This window comes from Mobula hypostoma, chromosome 11 (genome assembly GCF_963921235.1).
Source record: "Mobula hypostoma chromosome 11, sMobHyp1.1, whole genome shotgun sequence".
Classification (NCBI taxonomy): Eukaryota; Metazoa; Chordata; class Chondrichthyes; order Myliobatiformes; family Myliobatidae; genus Mobula; species Mobula hypostoma.
In genome coordinates this window covers 26,720,937-26,746,214 of record NC_086107.1, presented here as the reverse complement: position 1 = coordinate 26,746,214, position 25,278 = coordinate 26,720,937, and the positions used below count along the sequence as shown (strand labels likewise).

Here is a 25,278-nt window from a genome sequence, read left to right as displayed (position 1 = left end):
ATAGATGCTGCTTGGCCTGCTGCGTTCACCAGCAACTTTGATGTGTGTTGCTTGAATTTCCAGCATCTGCAGAATTCCTGTTGTTTACGATAAATAAAACATCTGTTTTGTGGTCAGGCCAGCATTGCCTGTATCAAGTGATCACAAATGTGAGAAAATCTACAGGTACTGGATGTCCAAAGCAACGCACACAAATGCTAGAACTCAGCAGGCCAGTTCCAGGCAAAATCTATGGAAAAGAGTAAACAGTCGATGTTTCGGGCCATGTTAGAATGCTTCAAAACATTTGATAGAAAGATTACCCCTGAAAAATTCAATGCCTTTAAAAATCATCTATCATTTTATATTTTGCTGTTAAGACCTGACTGCTGACATCTACAGTGAAGCACTTACTCAAAAATTCAATGTGAGGAATGACATGTCTATTCCCTTGTCCGTTCATCCTTCCCCACTAATTTCCTTCCCGGCACTTAGCCCTTCAAGTGGCCAAAGTGCTACACCTACCCACTTAGCTCCTCCCGCACCTCCATTGAGAGCTCCAAATAGACCTCCTAGATGAGGCAACACTTCACCTGTGAATCTGCTGAGGTTATCTATTGTGTCCAGCGCTCCCAATGCGGCTCCTCTACACTGAGACCAGAAAAAATTGGGAGACTACTTTGTTGAGTACCTCCACTCCATCCGCCTAAAACTGAACTTTCCAGTGGCAGGACATTTTAATTTCCATTCCTGTCCATGGCCTCCTCTTGTGCCAAGGTGGAGGAGCAACACCTTGTATTCATCTAGGTAGCCTCTAAACTGATAGTGTGAATATCAATTTCACCTTCTGGTTTAAAAAAAAAAAAAAAAAAATTCCCTGTCCTTCTCCTTTTCTATTCCCCACTCTGGCCTTCTATCTCATTTCACCTGCTTATTACTTCTCTTGGGTCCCCTCTTCCTTTTTATGGTTCACTCTGCTCTCCTATTAGATTCCTACTTCTCCAGCCCTTTACCTTTCCCACCCATCTGGATTCACTTATCATCTTCTAGTCCTCCCTCTAGTTTTGTTTCTCTTCTCCTCTTCCCACCTCCCCCCCACCCCCAAACACACACACAAACCTTTTTATTCTGGTGTCTTCCTCCTTCCTTTCCAGTCCTGATGAAGGATCTCGGCTGAAACGTCGACTGTTTGCTCTTTTCCATAGATGCTTCCTGGCCTGCTAAATTCCTCCAGCATCCAAATGCTAAACGTAAAGTCTATTATTTCTGGAAAAGTAATGGCCACTTTGGTTGCAGTTAACATAGATTAACGTAGAATTCTTGCTACATGTGGAACATTTGAAGCTGAAGAAAAGGTATTTGGATATCTATGCAGATGCTTATGAAATGCTATTGTTTGAGGGTAAAGTATGGTAGTGGTCGGGGAAGAATTAAAATGCTAATCCAATGTTGGCTTTGTCCGTGCAAGTCAAATTTTTGAAAGCATACTGAATTATGGCACTTTGGTTGTTGTGTTTTGAGTCTGAATGTAAGCATGAAACCACTAATTAGTTTTGTTTTAAGTATGAACTTTATCTGGGTAAACAAGTTTGAGGTATGCAGATGCCATAAGTCGGAAGCAGAATAGATGAAGGGTTTAGTGATTTACCTTGTGTTGAAGCTGTTTTGAGGTGGTATAAGATCAGGTCTGGTACCGCATTGTACCTTTAAAATATTGTTTCTAATTGCAGCATGTTTGTTGCCATTCCAGATCAAAGAATCTTCAGATAAAGTAGAACTTGTTCATGGGAAAAAAGGTAATGCATCGAAAGAGGTAAAGACTGGAGCATCAGGAAAAGTTAGTTCATCTTCAAGCAGTGGAGACAAAGTTGATGCCTCTACAAGCAAAACTGCTGGGCAGTCAAAGAAACCTGCTAGCAAGGTAGATTTAAAGATTGAATCAACTTTTTTCCCTTACTTGTCATAAGTAGTGAATTTGTAAAGTTTTTTTGTTTTTAACATTCTTAATATGTAGTTACTTTCGGTACTATAGATTTGCCATCTGTCTGTCGGATATAATGCTAATCTTAGTGTTTATGCTGGAAGTGATATTTTTCAAAATTTGAAAATGCTTCTGTTTAATAATGCCTCCATGCTGGTGTAATCATTAAGTATTTATACCATAAAGCATCAGAGCAGAATTGGGCCATTTGGCCCATTGAGTCTGCTCCACCGTTCCATCATGGCCAATTTATCATCCCTCTCAATTGCATTCTCCTGCCTTCTCCCCGTAACCTTTCATGTCCTGACTAATCAAGAACCTTTTAGTCTCCACTTTAAATATACTCAATGACTTGGCCTCTGCACCCACTAATGGCAATGAATTCCACAGATTCATGACCCTCTTGCAAAATAAATTCTTCCTCATCTCTGTTCTAAATGGACATCACTCTATTCTGAGGCTGTGCCCTCTGATCCTAGATTCCCCCACTATAGGAAACCTCTTCACCACATTCACTCTCTCCAAACTTTTCAACATTCGATAGGTTTCAATGAGATTCTCCCTCCCCCTCCCCCTCCCCACCCCTTCTAAACTCCAGTGAGTACAGGTCCAGAGCCATCAAATGTTCCTCATATGTTAATCCTTTCATTCCCGGAATCATTCTCATGAACATCCTCTGGACTGTCTCCATGCCAGCACATCTTGGATAAAGGGTTCACAACTGCACACAGTACACCCAAGTGCGGTTTGACTTGGATAGCCAATCTTCTATCCATGCTATTATCTTGCCTGTAATGCTCCTTAATCTTGTTAAGGAGCATAATGTGTGGCACCTTGTCAAAGGCCGCCTGAAAGTCCGAGCAGATGATATACGCTGACTTTCCATTGTCTATCCTGCCTGTTAATTTCTCAAAGAATTATAATTGATTTGTTTAAAAACTTACTGTCTTTGGCCTATTTTACTATGTGCCTCCAAGTGCCCGGAAAGTTTATCCTTAATAATAGACTTTGTCTTCCCAACTACTGATGTCAGACTGATTGGCCTATAATTTCCTTTCTATTGTCTCCCTTCCTTCTTAAAAGTGGAGTGACGTTTTCAGTTTTCCATTCCTCCAGAAGCATGCCAGAATTTAGTGATTCTTGAAAGATCAATAGGAACCTACGGAAATCCCTGGCAATTCTAGACAGTGTTTCTCGCCCTCTGCATGCCACCTTGGCTGAACAGAGGAGCATTTTTAGTAATAGACTAAGACAACTGTACTGCTCCAAAGAGCACTATACAAGGTCGTTCTTGTCCTCAGCCATTAGGTTCTATAATGAGTCAACCTATAACCAGGGAAGTGATGCCTCTCTTCCCCCCCCCCCCCCGTTAGACTATGGTAATTTAATTTTTATTCTTTCTACTTCTAATATTTGTATCTCTGCACTTGGGATGCTACTGTGATACTGTAATTTCCTTTGTGATCAATAAAGTATCTGTTTATCTATCTTATACGTCCACAATCTTTTCAACTACTTCTTTCAGTACTCTGGGTGTACTCCATCTGGTCCCGGTGGCTTATCTACCTTAAGACCTTTCAGTTGCCCAAGCACCTTCTCCCAAATAATAGAAACAAAACCTAATTCTGCCCCTGACCCTCAAATTTTTGGCATTCAGCTTGTGTTATCTATTGTGAAGACTGACACAAAATACTTAATTCAGTTCATCCACCAGTTCTTTGTGTCCCCCATTACAACCTCTCCAGTATAATTTTCCGGTTGTCTGATAACCATTATTATTATTATTGGTTAGTCTACCTTCATATTTCATCATTTCTCTGCATGGATTTTTAATTGCTTCATGTTGGGTTTTGAAAGCTTCCCAATCTTAACTTCCCACTAATTTTTGCTATAATCCCTCTCTTTTGCTGAAGACTAATGTTTAAGAATTGTGTTCACTTGGTATTTTGCAGTCTGTTGGGCCATCCAAAAAAGTGAAAGCAGTCGTATCTCCTTCAGGTCCAAGTGGGAAAGGGAAAAAAGGAACAGAGGCTAAAGAGGTGGAACCAGAGCTTGCTGTAAGTGGTAGCTTAACAACCAGTGGACCAGTCTGCCTATTGACTGTTTCTCAAAAGTCTTTTAAAATGGTTCAAACAAAATTATCATACTTTGTAATCTGACACTAAACCAATTATTGTCTTATGCTGATACATCGTTCCCATTGTATTCTTTAGGACTTTAAATTTTGTTGCAAATACAGTGGATTCCTGTTAATTGGGCCATCAGTTAATTGGGGCAGCTCCTTATTCAGGACAACTGTGCTTGGGTCACATGCATTTTTTGTGGCTGTTAGACACATACTTAAAGTGAACAGTTTTTAAATAGAGCCAGTTGTGTGTTTTCAAAAAGTAGCATTTTTTTTTTGGTCACTGATAGCTGGTAAGAAGTAAGCAGGAAGACAATTCAGAATTATTCTGTTCACTGCCATTTCAAGTATTCGGGTTTGGAGATGCTAGAAATGGCCAGGAGTGAAAAATAAATTATTTCACTACTTCAGGTTAGGAACTATGAAGAATTTGAAAGTATTGCCAATCATATTGAATGTTACAATGAAAATGAAGACTTGGAGGCAGTCTGTATTAGGTGCTGTGATGATTTTGTTCACTCACAATCAATTAAAAGAACATGTCAGCATAAATTGGATGAATTCCTCTATTAAGAGCTAATAGTTTTATAGTACTGTAGTAATATTGATGTTCTAATTTATTGTCTTTCATTTAAATACACAATTCGTTTTTCAGTTAAATGGTACGAAATAGCACCCCCAAATGCCTTCACCTTCGTTTTAGGGGATTTTAACCGGGCCAGTCTGAAACAATCACGAAGCAATTACCATCAACAGATCATTTGCAATAGCAGAGGAAACAACACACTGGGACCATTGTTACACCACCATCAAGAATGCCTACTGTGTTATTCCACGCCCTCACTTCAGGAAGTCTGATCACCTGGCTGTACTTCTGCTCCCTAAGTAGAGGCAAAGACTGAAGATTTCAGCACCAGTACTGAGGACCAAGACGGTATGGACAAGGGAAGCACAGGAGCGCTTACAGGACTGCTTTGAATCGGTGGACTGAACTGTATTCAGCGATTCATCTTTGAATGTGGATGAGTATGCTGCAGTTGTTACTCATGTTATTAAAACCTGTGTGGATGAATGTGTGCCTACAGAGACTTGCTGTACATCCCCAAATCAAAAGCCGAGGATGAACCAGGAGGTACGTTGTCTGCTTAAGGCTAGATCTGTGGCATTCAAGGCTGGTGACCCAGGTCTGTACCAGAAAACTAGGTATGACTTGCAGAGGGCTATTTCAAGGGTGATTTTTACTTCCTACAAAGCAAAACCCAATAGCATGAATGGCAGCGATGCTTCACTACCAGATGAACTCAATGCCTTCTAAGCCTGCTTTTAGAGAGAGAATATAACTACAGCTGTGAAGATCCCTGCTGCATCTGGTGACCCTGTGATCTCTGTCTCAAAGGCTGATGTTAGGCTGCCTTTAAAGAGGGTGAACCCTCACAAGGCAGTAGGCAGAGTACCTGATGAGGCTCTGAAAACTTGTGCCACCCAACTGGTGGGGAGTATTCAAGGACATTTTCAACCTCTCACTGCGGGCGGAAGTTCCCACTTGCTTCAAAAAGGCAAAAAATATACCAATGCCTAAGAAGAATAATGTGAGCTGCTTTAATGACTATCGCCCAGTAGCACTCACATCTACAGTGATGAAATGCTTTGAGAGGTTGGTCATGACCAGACTGAACTTCTGCCTGAGCAAGGACCTGGACCCATTGCAATTTGTCTATCACCACAGTAAGTCAATGGCAGATGCAATCTCAATGGCTCTACACATGACTTTAGACCACCTGGACAATACAAACACCTATCATCGACTACAGTTCAGCATTTAACACCATCATTCCCACAATCCTGATTGAGAAGTTACGGAACCTGGGCCTGTGTACCTCCCTCTGCAATTGGATCCTTGACTTCTTAACCAGAAGACCACAATCTGTGCAAATTGGTGATAATATCTCTTTCTTGCTGATGATTAACCTCGGGTGTGCTTAGCCCACTGCTCTACTCTCTCTATACCCATGACTGTGTGGCTAGGCATGGGTCAGTTATCATCAATAAATTTGCTGATGATACAATCATTGTTGGTAGAATCTCAGATGGAGATGCGAGGGCGTACAGGAGTGAGATATGCCAACTAGTGGAGTGGTGTTGCAGCAACAACCTGGCACTCAACGTCTGTAAGACAAAAGAGCTGATTGTGGACTTCAAGAAGGGTAAGACAAAGGAACACATACCAGTCCTCATAGAGGGATCAGAAGTGGAGAGAGTGTGCAGTTTCAAGTTCCTGGGTGTCAAGATCTCTGAGGACCTAACCTGGGTCCAACATATCGATGTAGTTATAAAGAAGGCAAGACGGCGGCTTTACTTGGCTAAGGGTTTGAAGAGATTTGGTATGTCAACAAAAACACTCAAAAACTTCTATAGATGTACCGTGGAGAGGATGCTGACAGGCTGCATCACTGTCTGGTATGGGGGGGAAGCTACTACACAGGACTGAAAGAAGCTGCAGGCGGTCATAAATTTAGTCAGCTTCATCTTGGGTACTAGCCTACAAAGTAGCCAGGACATCTTCAAGGAGTGCTGAATCAGAAAGGCAGTGTCCATTATTAAGGACCTCCCGCACCCAGGGCATGCCCTTCTCTTACTGTTTCTATCAGGTAGGAGGTACGGAAGTCTGAAGGCACACACTCAGCGATTCAGGAACAGCTTCTTCCCCTCTGCCATCCGATTCCTAAATGGACATTGATCCCATGAACACTACTTCACTTTTCTAAGATATTATTTCTGTTTTGCATGATTTTTAATCTATTCATTATACGTATGCTGTTACTTATTTATTTTCATCTATATTATGTATTGCATTGAACTGCTTCTGCTAAGTTAACAAATTTCACGGCACATGCCAGTGATAATAAACCTAATTCTGATTCTGGTAACTGGTGTTTTGTTTTATATACCTTTTTAACTATTTCCATGGTGCAGCCACTTAATTGTGGGGAAAAAAAATAGTACTGATCCCCGATGTGTCCCAATTAACTGGAATCCATGTTATTTCCATATTTTCTGATGTGCTTAAAGTTCCTTTTTTTTCTTCTTAATAAGATTGAAGTTTGTGAAGAGAAAGCTGCAGCTGTATTACCGGCCTCATGCTTGCAACAGCTTGGTAGTAGCAATTGGAAGGAAAGGTTAGCCAGTATGGAAGAGTTCCAGAAGGTATCATCTGCAGATTTTCTCATGTTTGTGAGGCTTGGATTTGTTTTGTGCAAATCAAAGGGATTAAATGAGGGTTAAATGGGGTAGTATTTGGAACAAATGTATCACTTTGAAAACCAAGCTGTAATGTTGTTGACTTCCATGTTCTTTGTTTCTGTAGGAATTGTAGTGCATACAGCTTTGATTTGATTCCTTGTTCTAAGGCCACTGTTAACTTTAAACATTTCAAAAGATGCTAAAACTATTTTATTAGAATTGGTGAAATACATACACCAATATTGGTATGGTTATATTCCTCTTATTAAGCTAAGTATGTCAACAGCTTCCATACTGAAGTCCTCAATATAACCATACCAAGCAAAGTCCTCTAGTGTTTTTCACAGCTGTATCATGAACTAAAACAAAATGATACAGGACCACATATCAGGGCCCCATTGAAGGCTTGATCAGACATTTTAAAATGTCTTGAGAGCCAAAGGCTTTGGAAGGAAAATTGTACATCTCACAACACGCTGGAGGAACTCAGCAGGTCGGGCAGCATCCGTGGAAAAGATCAGTCGACGGTTTGGGCCAGAACCTTTCGTCAGGACTGTAGGGGGAAGGGGCAGAGGCCCTATAAAGAAGGTGGGGGGAGGGTGGGAAGGGGAAGGCTGGTAGGCTCCAGGTGAAAAACCAGTAAGGGGAAAGATAAAGGGGTGGGGGAAGGGAGACGGGGAGGTGATAAGCAGGAAAGGTGAAGAAAGAATAGGGGAAAACACAATGGGTAGTAGAAGGAGGCGGAACCAAGAGGGAGGTGATAGGCAGCTGGGGGAGGGGGGGCAGAGTGACATAGGGATAGGGGAAGGTAGGGGGAGGGAATTACTAAGCAGCAGCGAATATCATTATCTTTCAATATTTTTTCACTCAACAGTTGAAGGCACTTCAGTTTGAGGTGGAGTAATTAATTTCAAATTTGTACTAATCCAAATTATATTTGCGCTTTTTTGGTACAATAAAGTGTGGAAAAGTGTTGAAATAGTGGGGTAAGACTTTTGAAGGATTTCTGTATGTATTAAAAATGGAAAAGATAGTTTAAGGACCTGTTTAAAGACGTCTTCTGCCTGGGAATCAGTTTAAGGGAGCAGGATGGGAATGATACAAATGGAAATTTAGATTCCATTCTATAACTTGAGTTTAGAGACTTGCATCCTCCTCAAGTGTATGAAGGATTTAAGTAATAAAATCAATTCATTGTCAATATGAAAGCTACACCTAACCTCAGAAACGTTCATTACTATATGACATTTTCTACCCAGTTCCCATTACGCTTCCAGGAGTTTGATTATTGCAAGCTATATTACATTTTTATTATTATTACAAGATTATTACATTTAAATACCATTTCATGTGTATTTTTTTCTAGGTTGGCAATTTTTAGGGTTGTTTATAGAAATCTCTACCAGTGTTAACAACCAACAGCAATCCACACTCGAAATCCCTCTCAAGTTTTCAAATAATTATTATTTGTATGATCCTGTAAAATCAGTGAAGGAACTGATTTTTGCATCGAGTTAATGATACTAAACCATACTAAATTTGTGAAATTAAATTTAATCAGAGCAAGTTTCCCAGTTTTGTGCTGTATATACAATTTGTATCTACCTTTGTTCTAATTAAGACATGAAAGAAATATCAGTTCTTCCTGAATAACTATGCTTTTCATTTAATTAAGCATGATTAAATTGAAGTAAATATGAGCGTATTTAAGTATATATAGTTCCTGTTTTTTTTTCCCTGCACCCCTCTCCATCCCAATTTGTCAAATAGAAAATTTAACTTGTAAATGTTCTTGTTTTATAGACCATATCTGCCTTGGTATTTTGTTTATGTGGTTAATCTTCCTAAAAGTATCAGATACAGATTGCATCCAGAGAACAAAACTGTAACTTCAGCTTGGATTGGTTTAGAATATTGCAACTATGTGTCTTAGAAGATGGAGCTTTTGAAGTAGTATCAGCTGGTCAAATTAACTTGTATCCTGACCCTTTCATCTACTACAGGGAGTAGAAGTCACTGAGAAGAAAGCGCTGCCCTGTCAGGCACTTGTGCGGATGCTTTCTAAAAAGCCAGGTTGGAAGGAAACTAATTTCCAGGTATGATTATTTTAAATGGGTATCTTTTGAGTTCTGGGTCTGTTCCTTTAGAAAATATTCCACCAAAATATTTTGATTTGGAGTTTGGTAATTGGCATAGTTCAGTCATAATCAGGGGATTAAAGTGAGATTCATGACACTTTTTCCTCCTGACATCTCCCATCACTTGTACTTTGGGATAATTTAGATTGTGTGAGAATACTGATTATTGCTGTGAAACTTAAGGTGGTTATTATGTTTATGATTTCAGTTAACAAAATGCTATTTCTTGCCCTGCAGGTGATGCAAATGAAGTTGTACATTGTTGCACTCATTGCCCAAAAAGGGAGCTTTTCTAGAACGTCTGCTGAAGTTGTGTTGGATGGGCTGGTTGATAAAATAGGAGATATAAAATGTGGGCCAAAAGCAAAAGAAGCGCTCACTGCAATTGCAGGTGCATGTTCCCTTCCCTGGACTGCTGAACAGGTTCGTAAAATCTGCCATTCTAACTGGCTCCCAAAACATCTATTTAATTGGAAGCAAGATTTAAACAAAATAGATGCAGATGTGAAGTGAGGTAAAGTGACATGAAATTCATGGACCCTGTACAGATTAGAGGAGGAGGTGTTTGCTACCCCAAGGCAAATCAAGGTGGATAAGATGTTCCCTCGGACCATACAGGAGGCAAGAACAGAAATTGCCAGGTCCCTAGCAGAGATATTTAAAACATGCTTAGTGACAGAAGTACCAGAAAATTAGAGGATGGTCAGTGTTGTTCCACTGTTTAAAAAAAGGCTCTAAACAGAAACCAGGAAATTATTGGCCTGTGAGCCTGACATCATTTAGGGGGAAAGTTGTTGGAAAGTATTCTGAGGGACTGGGCATATAAGTATTTGGATAAGCATAGACTGATTTTAAGGGTAGTCAGCGTGGTTTTGTGCATGGTAGGTTGTGTCTAATCAATTTTGTAGTGTATTTTGAAGAAGTTACCTGGAAAGTGGGTGAGGGCAAAGAAGTGGATGTTGTCTACATAGATTTTAGTAAGACATTTGAAGGGCCGGCTGGTGGCGCAATGACATCAGCGCCGAATTCTGGATCGAAGGTTCCTGGGTTTGAATCCAGTTGGAGCCACTCCCGAGTGCGCTATCCATCCGTGCTGGGTTGAGTGTCAAGATCGCAACTGGACTTCATTTAAAAAAAAAAGGGGGAAAATATTGCGAAATATCTGTGTGAGGAGTAGCGCGTCACACAGTCTCTCTCTTGGACGCACACGCACAGACGAACACGCACGCACACACAAAAAAAAAAAGTAAGGCATTTGACAAGGTCCCACATTGGAGGCTGGTCAAGAAAATTCAGTTGCTTGGCATTCAGGATGAGGTAGTAAATTAGATTAGACATGAGTTTTATGGGAGAAGCCAGACAGTGATTGTAGAGGGTTGCCTCTCTAACTGGAGCCGTGTGACTAGTGGTGCGCCGCAGGGATTGGTGCTGTCTTTTTTCTCATCTATATCAGTGATCCTGATGATAATGTGGTTAACTGGATCAGCAAGATTGGCGGGGGGGGGGCGGGGTGTAGTGGGCAGTGAGGAACTCTATTGTGGCTTACTGAGGGATCTGCATCAGCTGGAAAAATGGCAAATACTGTAGAAATTAATGTAGGCAAATGCGAGGTTTAGGACCAACTAGGGTAAGTCTTGCACAGTGAACAGTTGGCAGTAGTAGAACAAAGGGATCTGGAAATACAGGTCCTTAAATCTTTGTAAGTGATGTTGTAAAGAAAGCTTTTGGCACATTGCCCTCATAAATCAATGTATTCAGTACAGCAGATGGGATGTTATATTGACATTGGTGAAATCTAATTTGGAGTATTGTGTGCAGTTTTGGTCATCTGCCACAGGAAAAATGTAAATAAGGTTGGAATAGTGCAGAGATTATGGTCAAGCCAAATGCAACCTTAATTCTGCATTTTCAAATATCTCCAGAGCCACCCACCCTCTGCTTAACCTTAAAAATAACCATTCTTACATAATCTTATCAAGTGATAGAGCAGGTGTTAGAAGGATAAGTGTTTTTCTTCTAATGTCTATGTTCATATGGTATACCTGATGCCCACTCTCATTTTAAAAACCTTGGGTGGTCTCTGATTTCAGTAATTACATTGTTTGGAAATTCTGCTTAAGTTATACAGCACACTTGTTGATGGGATGGGGTAATTTGGCATTGTAGTTCAGCAAAAAAGATAATGTCCGGCTTTAAGAATGAAAATAGTTTATGGTAGATGACCATTTAAAATCTGATATTTAATGTAGAAGATTAATGTTTATTGAAGCAACACACACAAAAGTTGCTGGTGAACGCAGCAGGCCAGGCAGCATCTCTAGGAAGAAGTACAGTTGACGTTTTGGGCCGAGACCCTTCTTCAGGACTAACTGAATGAAGAGCTAGTAAGAGATTTGGGAGGCGGAGATCCGAAATGATAGGAGAAGACAAGATTTTGTTTTCTTTTTCAAGAAATAGATTAAAGATTGTTCAGTCTTCAAACATCTGTAAATGATATAATGTTCAGAATTGAAAACAAATGTTTTGACAGTTTTATGTAAATTGCAGGTTGTTGCCATGGCTTTTGCACAGAAAAATCCCAAAAACCAGTCTGAAATTCTAAACTGGTTAGCAACTGCCATCAAGGAGTTCGGATTTGCTGGGTATGCTTACTTTAATTTTTCAGCTCTTTAAATTCACAATGTCTGTTTTATCTGCTTAGATTGTATTTGAGTTCATTACCAAATTGTAGAATATATAGTATAAAACCATTTTGATCCATGTTTTAACAAAACAAAATTGAACAGTTTGAGCATTAAGTATTGTTAAAATCAAAATTCATTAGCAAATACATGTTTCAATTTGAAATAAATTGTGAACTCTTGAGTCTAGCTAAATATTATTTTGTCTTTTGCAGGCTTAATGTTAAAGCTTTCATCAGTCATGTGAAAACTGCTTTGGCTGCAACAAATCCTGTGAGTAAAACTATGTTCATGATCTGTTTGTGTATATTGAAGTGTTTTCTAAATTTTGTTTTTGATTCATTTCTGCAGGCTGTACGAACATCAGCCATCACTTTGTTGGGTGTAATGTATTTGTACATGGGTGCTCCTTTACGAATGTTTTTTGAAGATGAAAAACCCGCATTGCTATCTCAAATTGATGCAGAGTTTGAGAAGGTAAAACGAAAATCAGTCTTTAATTCACTGTACTGATGTGCCTTGTGAACTTCCTAAAGCTAGTCAATATTTGCAGTGTACCAAGTTATCACCGCGTTACTAACAGTAAGGTTAGGCAGTTTTATTTGGATAATTAAGCTAGCTGTTTAACAGTAGTATTTTAGCTACAACAAAAAATGATCATTTTTAAAAGAAAATCAGATCTCAATGAGCATATAAATCCTGTTTTTACAGATGCAAGGACAAACTCCTCCTGCTCCCATTAGAAGAGTGGGTAAGGATGATGATGATGAAGAGGAAGCAACTGAAGAACAAGATGATGAGGAGAATGGAAATGTGCAAGATCTCTTACCAAGAACAGACATAGGGTGAGTTCCCCCAATTGTAAATTTAGTCATACTCCATTGTCTTACCAAGGCAAAATAATCATCATATGTCAAGTGTTTTTGAACAATGGGGAAAATTAGTAAGAAGACTACAGATTAATAAATAGGGTTAAATTTTCAACGTATTTTTGTCCAAGTGCACTTGTATATTGTGTAGTAAAAGCCAGAGTGTATACTTTTATTAAGCTGCCTACAAACTAAAAGGCATTTTTGTTGTGATAATGGATTTTGAGAGGATGACGATAATAATGGCATTATAATTGAACTTCTGTAATATATAGGGACAAGATTACTTCAGACCTTGTGTCAAAATTGGGAGATAAAAACTGGAAAGTGAGAAAAGAAGGACTGGATGAATTGAGTACAATTCTAAATGAGGCTAAACTTATACAACCCAACATTGGAGAACTTCCTGGGGTGTTGAAAGGACGGCTTAATGACTCAAATAAAATTCTGGTAAGTGGTTCACCAGTGGTGCAAATTTTATCTTGCCTGTTATATAAGTATATCTGATTATCTGATTTAAAATTTCAAAATTGCTACTTTGACTCTTGCACTGAGATTTTTGAATTAATCATATTTATTTTGTTTATTTTTCTGAAGGTTCAACAAACACTTACAATCTTACAACAGATGGCTACAGCTATGGGGCCAAATATTAGGCAGCATGTAAAAATACTGGGCATACCAATTATTTCTGTTCTTGGTGATAGCAGGGTAAGAATTTTAAGCATTTTAAAAATATGTACTAGTGACCCCTATTTAAAACCACAAATGTTTAGATTCTATTGTTAGATGTTCAAGATCAATTAAGTCCATCATTTCAGATGAGGGTCCCAGCCCGAAACATCGGCTGTTTACTTTTTTCCATAATGCTGTCTGGCCTGCTGAATTATTCCAGCATTTTCTGTGTGTTGCATCATTTCAGAGTAGGGTATGCATCATCTTTGGTTCTGATGGACAAAACTCTCCATTGTTTTCAGTAGTTTTCCTTGCCCTTCAAAATTCGTTCTTTCTTGGAAACTTCTATCCTAGTATACAGATCCCCTTTCAGATTAATTTGAACTTTGTTACAGAAATTTTAGACCAAAGCTTATTTACAGTAAATTTAATGGTTATTTGCATTTGTATCCTCACACAATCTCAATCCATCTAGCTTTTGAAATGAGTCAATATACTTGAGTTTAGTGAATGATTTTCCATCTGTACCAGGTATTTGCCTTTCTCCCTTTCGAGTTAACCTGACACCTTGTATTGATACCAAAGTAGACAGTTGGTTGATGAGCATCAGTGTACTTTTTTCAGAATGTAGACAGATTGTTTGAAGTGCATGTTTTGTGGAAGAGAAATTTAGCTATGCCGTTTGGTACTTTAAATTGAAGGGCTATTTATTTCATCCAGAATAATAATCGAGCAGCAGCTCTTGCAACTTTGAATTTGTGGGTTGAGAAGACCGGTATGAAAGAATGGCTGGATGGTGAAGACATCTCGGAGGAGTTGAAGAAGGAAAATCCTTATCTTAGGCAGGAGGCAAGTCCAGTCCAGCTGCAGTATTTGAAAATATTTTATTTGATCTGAATGCTTAAGTTTTGTTTACTGTTTAGTTGCTAGGTTGGCTGGCTGAGAAATTACCCACACTGCGATCAGTGCCCTCGGACCTCATGCTTTGTTTACCTCACCTGTACTCTTGCTTAGAAGACAGAAATGGAGATGTACGAAAGAAAGCCCAAGATGCACTGCCAACTTTCATGATGCATCTTGGCTATGAAAAAATGTATAAAGCTGCTGGCAAATTGAAGGTAATGCTCAATAATGTAGAATGTAAACTGCCATCAGTGATTGGAAGGTTTACCCAGAAAATTTAATCTAAATATTGAAATACCTGCCAACATTTATTGAACTGAACTGATAATCATCTTTTCTATTGCTCATAAGCAGACAACGTGTAGATGTCATCATCCAGCAGAATGTGCATTGATGGTGTCACCACCTGTCAGGTTTCTAAGGGTGACATTTGTTTTTTAAAGCATAAAAACATTATGCACAGATACTCTTGTGCTTAATTTCTATAAATGCAGGAATTATCCACCATTGTGGTATGGAGCCCATAGCAGAATGAGCCATCCCTTTGGTTCATTACCCCTTTCATTAAAAGCACCAGACTGAACAAAGCATTGTTTCATTAGTATAGACAAGGAGGGAAGAAATGGACCATTCTCCATTCAGGCAGGTTGGACTGAAATGTAGCATGTTCCATGTTGCAAATGACTAGAATATTCATCTTTGTCTGATCCTAATGCATGTAAAGCTTTGCCAATGTGATACTCAACCCTCAATCATTTACAACCTGCAGCTCAGCTCAGTACTTAAGAGTTTTAGCTGGTTCATTGTGTCACAAGGTATAATTCAGTTGGTGAAACGAATGCTTTTTTCTTCACATCCCTCCCCATATGAATACAAGATTGTAGGCATTCATCATTCTGCAGTTGGCACAAGTTTAATGCTATCTTGTTTAAACATTAAGTAAATCATTAATGAATGAATTAGTTTTAAAAATACATCAAATGCTGAACTAGCAAAACACCTTTTGAGATTTGTATGCAAGAAGTTAGTGCCTTCATTTACTAAGCTCTGATCCAGAAAATCTCAAGTTATGCTGAAGAGACTAAAAGGTCATAAGCTATAAGAACAGAGTTAGTCCATTTGGCCCATTGAATCTGCTCTGCAGGGGAGACAAGAGGATGCAGATCTGGAATCTGCATCAAAAGAATAGTGTTGACCCAAAATGTCAGCTGTCCACTTCCCTTTGCGGATGTTGCCTGACCTGCTGAGTTCCTCTAGCAATTTTTTTTGCTTGAAGTAATTTATCATGTATAAATTACTTTTGGAATCATTGAATGGAAATTTGTAGAAGATGGGTGATTTATGCAGACAATATTGCAATGGGTATTGTGGCACACATTGAGCATTATTTGTGAGATCCAGTTATTTCATTTCTCTAGTTTGAGAAAGTAGCCTCATAAGAAGCCTGTAACAGCGTTTCTCAGCTGCAGATTAAATACAGGCGCTCTTGACATTCTAGAAGTGGGGTTGTGGGGTGGGGGAGGGAAGAATGGGGTGGGGTTGGTTTGCCTTCACAATCTCCTGTAATGGAAATCACTCAGTCTTTGCATGTGTCAAGAAATGTAGGTTGTCTAAAAAAAAAGTTTGCTTTTTCACCAGTTCCATGAGAACAATGTTTATTCTGTAGCATTTTGGTTTGTGACTTATTCTCTAAGGGTGAGTAGGTTATTACCTCTAATCGCCCAAAATGCAGGAATCTCTATTGATGCGAAAGTTACCAAATGCCAGGAGTTGACAGCAAATAGTAAGCATTGGTGAATGTGATGTTCTGTTTAATTTCTCCTAATATATCACAAATTGCTTAAACTTGATGGTTATATAGAATTGATTAATAATCTATGGTAATAGAACTTGAATTGGTCAGTTCAATTAAGTCATGTAATTGAGATTCTGGGAGTGTGTGTTCTTCGTAATAATTACAGCTATGTATACTTTTTTTACTTTTTACATAAGCCTGCCTCAAAAGACCAAGTGGTGGCAGCTCTTGAGAAGGCACAAGCCATTGTACCATCTAAGCCAGCAGCACCAGCTAAAATGTCTTCAAAATCAAATGCAGCTGCAGCCAGGCCACCAAGTGCAGGTAACATAATCCTTCCACTAAACATGGGTTCTAAATTTAATCTATCCTACATTTCCAGTTTTGAAGTGTAAAAGGGTCCCTTGTAGATTTTATGCCCCATTTGCCTCTTAAGAATTTCAAATTTATTGTCCAGAGCAAGTTCACGAATGTTTCTACACTTCCATTTATTAGAGGAAATGACAGATATTTGTTGTGCCACCTCCAACTGGATTCCACCACCAAACACATCTCTCTTTCCCTCCCTCCACTCCCCCCCCCCCCCCCACTTTCTGTAGGGATCCCTTGTCCATTTGTCCCACCTCACTGATCTCCCTCCTGGCACTTATCCCTGCAAGTGGAACAAGTAATTCACCTCCCCTTACACCACCTCCCTCACTACCATTCAGGGCCCCAAATAGTTCTTCCAGGTGAGGTGACACTTCACCTTTATGTCTGTTAGGGTCATCTTCTGTATCCGGTGCTTCTGGTGTGGTCTCCTGTATATCGGTGAGACCTGGCATAGTTTGGGAGACCGTTTCGCCAACGACCTACGCTCTGTCCACCAGAAAAACCGGAATCTCCCAGTGGCCACCCATTTTAATTCCACTTCCCATTCTCTTTCCATCAAAGCTGCCTGGCCTGCTGAGTTCCTCCAGCGTTTTGTGTGTTGCTCGGATTTCCAGCATCTGCAGATTTTCTTTTGTTATTTGTTGTGATAAATGGGATCTATCAGCATTTCAATGTGGTGTGATTTTTATAGCAAATAAGTGTAATATTCCATTGTTCAGAGTCTATTTACTTTTGTTTGTTATTTGTTGTGATAAATGGGGTCTATCAGCATTTCAATGTCTTGTGATTTTTATAGCAAATAAGTGTAATATTCCATTGTTCAGAGTCCATTTACTTTGCAGTGTTTAACTTGTAAAGTGTTTCATTCATTACATGCCATGTCCTATGACATGGACAATCATGGTCTTTCCGTGACTGTGATTGTTCTTGGCAAATGAGGGAAGTGGTTTGTTATTGCCTTCTGGACAATGTTTTTACAAGATAGGTGATTCCAACCATTATCAATACTCAGAGATTGTCTATTTGGTGTCAGTGATTGCATAACTAGGACTTGAGATATGTACCACATGTTCATATGATCATCCAGCACCTGCTGCCATGGCTTCACGTGATCCTGATCTGGGTGGGTGGGGGAGCTGAAGCAGGTGCTACACTTTGCCCAAGGGTGACCTGAAAGTTAGTGAAAAGAACAAGCACTCTGCACCTAGTTAGGTAGAGATGTATCTCTACCCCACCACCGAGGATGGAGATGCCTTGGCTTTCTAATTTTTTTTTGTTTGCCTCATTTATATTTGGAAACACTCAGCTCATCTGAGTTTTGTAAGTAATTCATCCTGAAGGATTGGGATGTTTCAGCTTTAGCTTCATTATCTCTGTGGGTCAGCAGCATGGCTCTTAAATGTTTGGCAAACTCATCATCAATATTGTGTGCTTTAAATTATTTCATTACCTGATTATGTCGCTTAAGTACTAAGCTAGCCTATTAAAATGTTTATTCCAAATTCTGTTTTTGTTGACAGCTTCAGCACGTGTGAACAGTGCCAGTACAAATGATGAGACAGATGCATTCAAATCTGATACTAAGAAAAGCAAAGCAGTTGGAGTTGCTTCCAAAGTCAAGGTATAAATCATTGGTTGGTGAAATTTGTGCAGTTATGGTTGCCCACCCATAAGAAGGATGTTGTTAAACTGGAAAGAATGCAGAAAAGGTTGATGAGGATATTAGCAGATCTAGAGGGCTTGAGTTACTTAGGCTAGTACTTCTTTCCCGGCAGCGTATGAACCTGTGGAGGGTATATAGAATCATGAGACACATAGCTAATGTGGATTGTCTCAATCTTTTCTCAGGCTCAGGAAGATTAAAACTAAAGGACATGAATTTAACGTGGGAGGGGAAAGATTTAGAGGAGACCTGAGGGTGCAGGTACAGTGCCTATCAAAGGTATTCTCTTCCTCTGTCCCATCCCCCCCCCCCAGGAAGTTACCATGTTTTATTGTTTTACAACATTGATACATTGATCACAGTGGGTTTAATTTGGCTTTATTGACAATGATCAACAGAAAGAGACTCCTGTAAGTGAAAACAGATCTCTACAAAATGATCTAAATTAATTACAAATATAAAACACAAAATCAATTGCACAAGTGTTCCCTTCCTTTAATATGACACACCAAATTATCATTGGTGCAGCCAGTAGGTTTTAGAAGTCATGTAATTAGTTAAATGGAGATCTGTTTTTGGAGACTGTGCAATAAAGGTGTTTCAATTGATAGTAGTAAAAATACCCCTGTATCTGGAAGGTCCAACTGCTGGTGAGTCTGTACTGGCAAAAACTACACCATGAAGACAAAGGAACACTCCAAGCAACTCCACAAAAAGGGTATTGAAAAGCACAAGTCAAGAGCTGGATACAAGTAAATTTCCAAGTCACTGAATATCCCTTGGAGTACAGTTAAGTCAATCATTAAGAAATGAAAAGAATATGGCACAGCTATAAATCTGCCTAAGGCAGGGTGTCCTCAAGAACTGAGCGACTGTGCAAAAAGGGGACTAGTGAGGGAGGCCACCAAGAGACCTATGACAACTCTGGAGGAGTTACAAGCTTCAGTGGCTGAGAAGGGAGAGGCTGCACACACAACTGTTACCTGGATGCTTCTTTATGTTGCAGCTTTATGGGAGAGTGGCAAAGAGAAAGCTACTCTTGGGGGGGGGGGGGGGAAGCTCGCATCAAATGTCTCGGCTAGAGTTTGCTAGAAGGCATGTGGGAGACTGAAGTCAGCTGGAAGAAGGTTCTATGGTCTAATGAAACCAAAATTGAGCTTTTTGTCCATTAGACTAAATGCTGTGTTTGGTGTAAGCCAAACATTACACATCATCAAAAACACCATCCCTACTGTGAAGCATGGTGGTGGCTGCATCATGCTGTGGGCATGCTTTACTACAGCAGGCCTGGAAGGCTTGTGAAAGGTAGAGGGTAAAATGAATGCAGCAGAATACAAGGAAATCTTGGAGGAAAACGTGATGCAGTCTGCAAAAGAACTGTATCTTGGGAGAAGGTTTGTTTTCCACCAAGACAATAACCCCAAGCATAAAGCCAAAGCTACACAGAAGTGGCGTAAAAACAGCAAAGTTAATATCCTGTGGCCAAGTCAAAGTCCAGACCGAAATTCATTTGAGAATTTGTGGCTCGACTTGAAATGGGCTATTTACACAGGATGCAATCTGACAGAGCCTGAGCAGTTTTGTAAAGAAGAATGAGGAAAAATTGCAGTGTCCAGATGTGCAAAGCTGTTAGACCTATCCACACGGACTCGAGGCTGTAATTGCTGCCAAAGGTGCATCTACTAAATACTGACTTGAAGGGGTGAGTAATTATGCAATAAATTATTTTGTGTTATATTTGTAATTAATTTAGATCACTTTGTAGAGATGTGTTTTCACTTTGACATGAGTCTTTTAATGTTGATCAGTGTCAAAGAAACCAAATTAAATCCACTGTGATTCAATGTTGTAAAACAAAATATGAAACATCCAAGAAGGGTGAATACCTTTTTATAGGTACTGTAAATTGACTGTTCCCAGAGAAAGCAGTAGAGTGGGTACAAGTACAGTGTTTCAAAGACATGGGGGGGGGGGGTGTTACTGGTTCAAGGATAGGCAAGATTTTAGACTGAAACCTGCTGTAGTATTGTTGGTTTCAAAAATCCTTTCTTTACTATTTTGAGAAAGAAATGTTTATCCAAAATATTTAAGTTGTTGAGTGGGTTGGTGTACTGCCTAACTCCATTACATTGATAGGTGCTTCTATTTTTGAGTGAGTGGGATATATTAGTTTTCTTACTAATTTTTACTTTTTCAGTCTGCACCCAATAAGAAAGTGCCAAGTAAGCCAAACCTTAAAGATGATGATGATAAATCTGGTCCTATTTTCATAATTGTTCCAAATGCAAAAGAGCAAAGAGTAAAGGATGAAAGGGCTTTAAAGGTAAGAGCTTTGGTTTGATTACTGATTTGAGTTGTCTGTTTGAATGCTTTGGAACTATCTTTCACATTTTTCAAGCAAAATTGTAGTTTTATTTAAATGCATGTTTTATATTAGGTGTTGAAATGGAATTTCACAACTCCACGGGATGAATATTCAGAACAGTTGAAAACTCAAATGTCTAGCTGTGTGGCTAAGTGGTTACAAGATGAAATGTTTCACGCAGACTTTCATCATCACATTAAAGCTTTAACTGTTTTGCTTGAGGTAAGAAATTTAAAATTAGTTTTATTTGATGTTCTTAATGCATGTATATGAACTGTGATTGTTTTGACAATGTCAATAGCTAGACCAAAAAAGAATAATAAACATAGTTTGAAAGTATTTTGTACCTTGTTGAGTGCCAAATCTGTATGCAGTAAGATTTTTAAGTAGCTGCAGAAAGGCAACCACTAGGATGTATAAACTAATTTTTATTTTCTTGTTTTTAGAATATTTAATGCATGTAAGTGTGCATAATTTTTGACTAACTCTAGAATGTGTTCATTTTCTTTTGATTGTACATAGCTGTTGAGTACTGAGATATCATCAGTAGTTTGGAATAGATTATTCCCAAAGCTTAACATCCATTTTTGGCAATCATGTGCGAAGCTGACTTTCCAAGTTACAATTTCATTTTAGTGTTAGGTAAGATGTGCTGTATTAGTGTATCATGTGCTAATACAATATATTGAATTTGTATAACACTGGCTGCATTTCTTCCATATTCAGAGTAATTTACATAGACTTCATTGGCCAAAGCAATACACGATTTGTTAAAATAAACAGAATCCTTGGATACAATCATTTGTTTTAAATCCAAAGTGTTGCTTGTTAAAGGATTTGTTGCAGATGCTGGAAAACAAGCAGTTTGGGAATGCTCAGCAGATTGGATAGCATCTCTGGAAAGAAACAGTCAATCTTCCTTAATTATGATTTGATCGGTAATGTTTATCCCGAGAAAGTCATTGGCGTAAACTTCGAATCTTCTCTTTTCCTCTGCCTCATCTACTGAATGTTTTCTGAACTTTCTATTTTAACAGAACCAAGTTATCACTATCTTGAAGCTTATATGTTTTGATTTTGGTAGAAGGGCTATTTGCACAAATACTACCTGTTGGGTAACAGTAAAATATAAATTATTCTGTGTAACTTTACATTATTCAAAATTGTAATTTAACAATTACTAAAGAATATGATCATTCTTAAACTATTCTTGTTGCAAATTGTTTTGACATTGCTGTCATCTGTTATATTTAGCAAATATGATTTCTTGATTTAAGCTTTATTCCATTCATTTCAACAAACTGATATAAAATGTTAACAGGAAAACAAAATTGTATCATCTATTGAAATTATTATTTTCATTATTGGTGTGCATTAAATAGCAATATTTTCTGTGATCATTAATGAACTTGCTTTAAACTTGAATTCATAATATTGAGGTTAGGACAGTTGATATAATGGTTAAGTAAACAACACCTGCAGTATTTTAGCAGGATAAAAGTTATAGGTAAGTGAGTTTAACCAAGCCGTCTGAAAACTGAGTAAATCAAGCAATTAGTTGCTGCCCTTGCTAAATTGATTTGATAATAAATAGTATAGCACATGACCTAAATAAAATGGTACATTTATTGCCGAATTAGCTACAGACAGCAACAATATTGGAATATAAATTTGGGATGGAGAAGACGAAAGACTACGTTTATGGTCTCAATCTTCAACTAGAATTAATTGTTTAAGGGTTTAAATTCCATAACATGTAAAGCACATCTTCACCAAAAGTTACTTGTCAGTAATTGAGACAACTAAGAGCACTTTAAAATGAACTGTTCCTTATTTGATATCCATATTTTAGTTCATTGTGAAAATACAGGAATCTCAGTGCTGTGCCAGGTAAGTTGATAGGAAAACCAAATATTAAGAGTTATCTTCTCCCTTGATAGCAACTTTGGAACATCCACATTTAACTTCATTTGCACTCGAGATTAATTGCTGTTCATTGCACATGAAAGCCAATAAAATTGACCATTATTAATTTACCAATAGATTTTAGCTCAATAACATGGCTGTATTTAAACTTCATATGAAACTCGTATTCTTGCAGCATTTGGAAAATGAAATAGAAGGGACTGTTGCTTGCCTGGATCTCATTCTGAAGTGGGTGACCCTACGATTTTTTGACACCAACACAAGTGTGCTGATGAAAGTTCTTGAATACTTGAAGTTATTATTTACAGTGCTAAGCAAAGAAGATTATCATTTAACTGAAAATGAGGCAACTTCATTCATTCCGTACCTAATTAATAAGGTAAATTACTGGCAGTTTTTCAATGCAGTTAATCTATGAAGGGGAGTGACCAAAAATGAGTCAGTTCTTAATTTGGAATTTGGAACTAAATTTTTGAAGAGGGCAAGTTGCGATGCTACAGAGATGACTATGTTTAAGGAGTGGAAGGATATGGGAAGTATGGAAGTATGCAACAACAATGTAATAAGTCCAGAAATGTCTTTGTAGTGCAATTACAGCAAAATCTTAATTAGATTGGGTGTATTTGCATAAGTGGCTGTGGCTGGGTTGGAGATTTTGGCTGCAAGCAGCCAGCTGAATCTGACCTGGTAAATTGAAGAGAAGGATTTGTTTTTCTGTATTAGATAGGATGTGGTCAGTAATAATGCAGTAAATAGTTGTGGGGTTAAAGAAAGGATTTGGAAAATATGCTTGTGTGGGTGATTTGTTAGAACAGCACTTGATTGGATAAAGGGGAGCAAATGTGCAAGTTTAACAAAGATGTAGAAACTTCAGGATAGTTAATAATGGACAACTTCCATTATCCTTTTATAGATGGTTTTCATGAAAATCGCAGGATGGAGGAGTTGCAAGTTTTTAATTAGTCTTTATTTAGCCATTAATAAAAGAAACCAGTACTGGCTGTGGTTCTGTTTAATCAAATGGGCCATACTGTGGTTAGGAAACATCTTGAAAAAGGTGGAAAATTATATTGAAGTACTAGATCTAATTGAATTAATTAGAAATTGTCTTTTCAGGCTTTAAAGGATCTTTGACGAAGTATGTATCTCATGAACAGATGCCCATGAGAACGTTGATAGTAGTGGCACATATATAAATTTTAAGAGTTAGTTTAGCAAAGCGTAATACTGGTTGGTTGTACTTCAGACTTAAAGGATCAGTGTTGATAAAACTTACGAATCTGAAAATAGTGGGATTTGATAACAGCTCTGAAATTAAGCAAAAATACAGTGAGTTAAAACAGTCTGAGTGAAAATATCAATAGAAATATTTGCAAGAAATTTACCCATATTTTGCTATGCTACTTGAAGATTTATAATGCATTACTTCAAAGAAAAGGAATGGTTAAGAATTTGCCTTAAGTGGATGGATTGGGACTATCTTAAACACTAACAAATGTAAGCTGTCTTCAACATTTAAAATGCAGAAGTAAGATTAATCTACTAGAGCAGTAATTTTTATTGAATAAATATTATTTTGTAGAACATTATTTATCTGTTTGTCAGTGTATCTTCTGGTCAACCTCTATGTTGGGAAGGGTTGGGTGCAAATAATAGGATTAGGGAGTGATGGGTTTCTGGAAACTTTTCAAAATAAGATCTTCAGAATTTGGGGTTGTTCTCAAAGCAAGATGAAAATTAATATTTTCCTGTCGAAATATGTTAAGTTTTCAAATGACTTGGGGTTCTGTTTAAATTGAACAGTCAGATGTTTATTGAAACTAAATATTTCATTGGGAAATCACCATCTTTTAACTTTGGACTTCAACATATGGAGTTGTGAATAGTTCATATTCTGATTTGTATAAACCTGCAGAGTGTGGAATTAATCTATAGGTAATTTATGCATTAGGTTGGAGAACCAAAAGATGTCATTCGGAAAGATGTTCGATCCATCCTGAATATGATGTGCAAAGTTTATCCAGCTAGTAAAATGTTTAGTTTAATTATGGAAGGACTGAAATCCAAAAACTCAAAGCAGAGAGCAGGCAAGTGTAATTCTTGCACATTACTGTCTACTTTCATTTTTTGTAGCTTAAGACAGATCTTGGAGTGTGTCTATGCCAGCATTCCTATTTCTTAGTCTTGGTTGTTTGAGCAGCACCTCACCAATCAATTACAGTTCAAGTTCTTGTTGAGATTCATTAAATCATTGTGTAATTATAGCCACAAGGGTTGATTGTAAATGTGTAGAGTTCAGTAGTAAATACATGAAAGATAATTTTTTGTCTTTATTTTCAGAGTGCTTAGAAGAGCTGGGTGCATTAATTGAAGTTCATGATTTGAATGTTTGCCAGCCATCTCCAGCCAAAGCACTCAAAGAAATTGCATGTCAGATTGGAGACAGAGACACGTCAGTCCGTAATGCTGCCTTAAATACAGTGGTTACTGTCTACAACTTTTGTGGAGACCAAGTTTTTAAACTGATTGGGAATGTAAGTGTACTTTTGTCTGACGTTGCTGTGGT

At 38.3% G+C, this 25,278-nt stretch overlaps 1 protein-coding gene across 5 annotated transcripts in view; it reads left to right on the top strand.

The window, feature by feature from the left end:
- The window catches only part of ckap5 (cytoskeleton associated protein 5), a 98,645-nt gene that overhangs the window by 30,680 nt on the left and 42,687 nt on the right, over positions 1–25,278 (top strand). For all 5 annotated transcript variants that reach the window (XM_063061774.1, XM_063061775.1, XM_063061773.1 and 2 more), the window contains exons 13-32: positions 1,730–1,900; positions 3,913–4,017; positions 7,179–7,289; positions 9,329–9,421; positions 9,701–9,886; positions 12,011–12,105; positions 12,360–12,417; positions 12,496–12,621; positions 12,856–12,989; positions 13,289–13,463; positions 13,611–13,724; positions 14,409–14,537; positions 14,612–14,806; positions 16,584–16,710; positions 18,279–18,379; positions 20,619–20,744; positions 20,859–21,008; positions 22,888–23,091; positions 24,664–24,799; positions 25,053–25,246. In XM_063061774.1, coding sequence (XP_062917844.1) covers positions 1,730–1,900; positions 3,913–4,017; positions 7,179–7,289; positions 9,329–9,421; positions 9,701–9,886; positions 12,011–12,105; positions 12,360–12,417; positions 12,496–12,621; positions 12,856–12,989; positions 13,289–13,463; positions 13,611–13,724; positions 14,409–14,537; positions 14,612–14,806; positions 16,584–16,710; positions 18,279–18,379; positions 20,619–20,744; positions 20,859–21,008; positions 22,888–23,091; positions 24,664–24,799; positions 25,053–25,246 — 2,730 coding nt within the window. The remainder of the gene's footprint in view (positions 1–1,729; positions 1,901–3,912; positions 4,018–7,178; positions 7,290–9,328; positions 9,422–9,700; positions 9,887–12,010; positions 12,106–12,359; positions 12,418–12,495; positions 12,622–12,855; positions 12,990–13,288; positions 13,464–13,610; positions 13,725–14,408; positions 14,538–14,611; positions 14,807–16,583; positions 16,711–18,278; positions 18,380–20,618; positions 20,745–20,858; positions 21,009–22,887; positions 23,092–24,663; positions 24,800–25,052; positions 25,247–25,278) is intronic.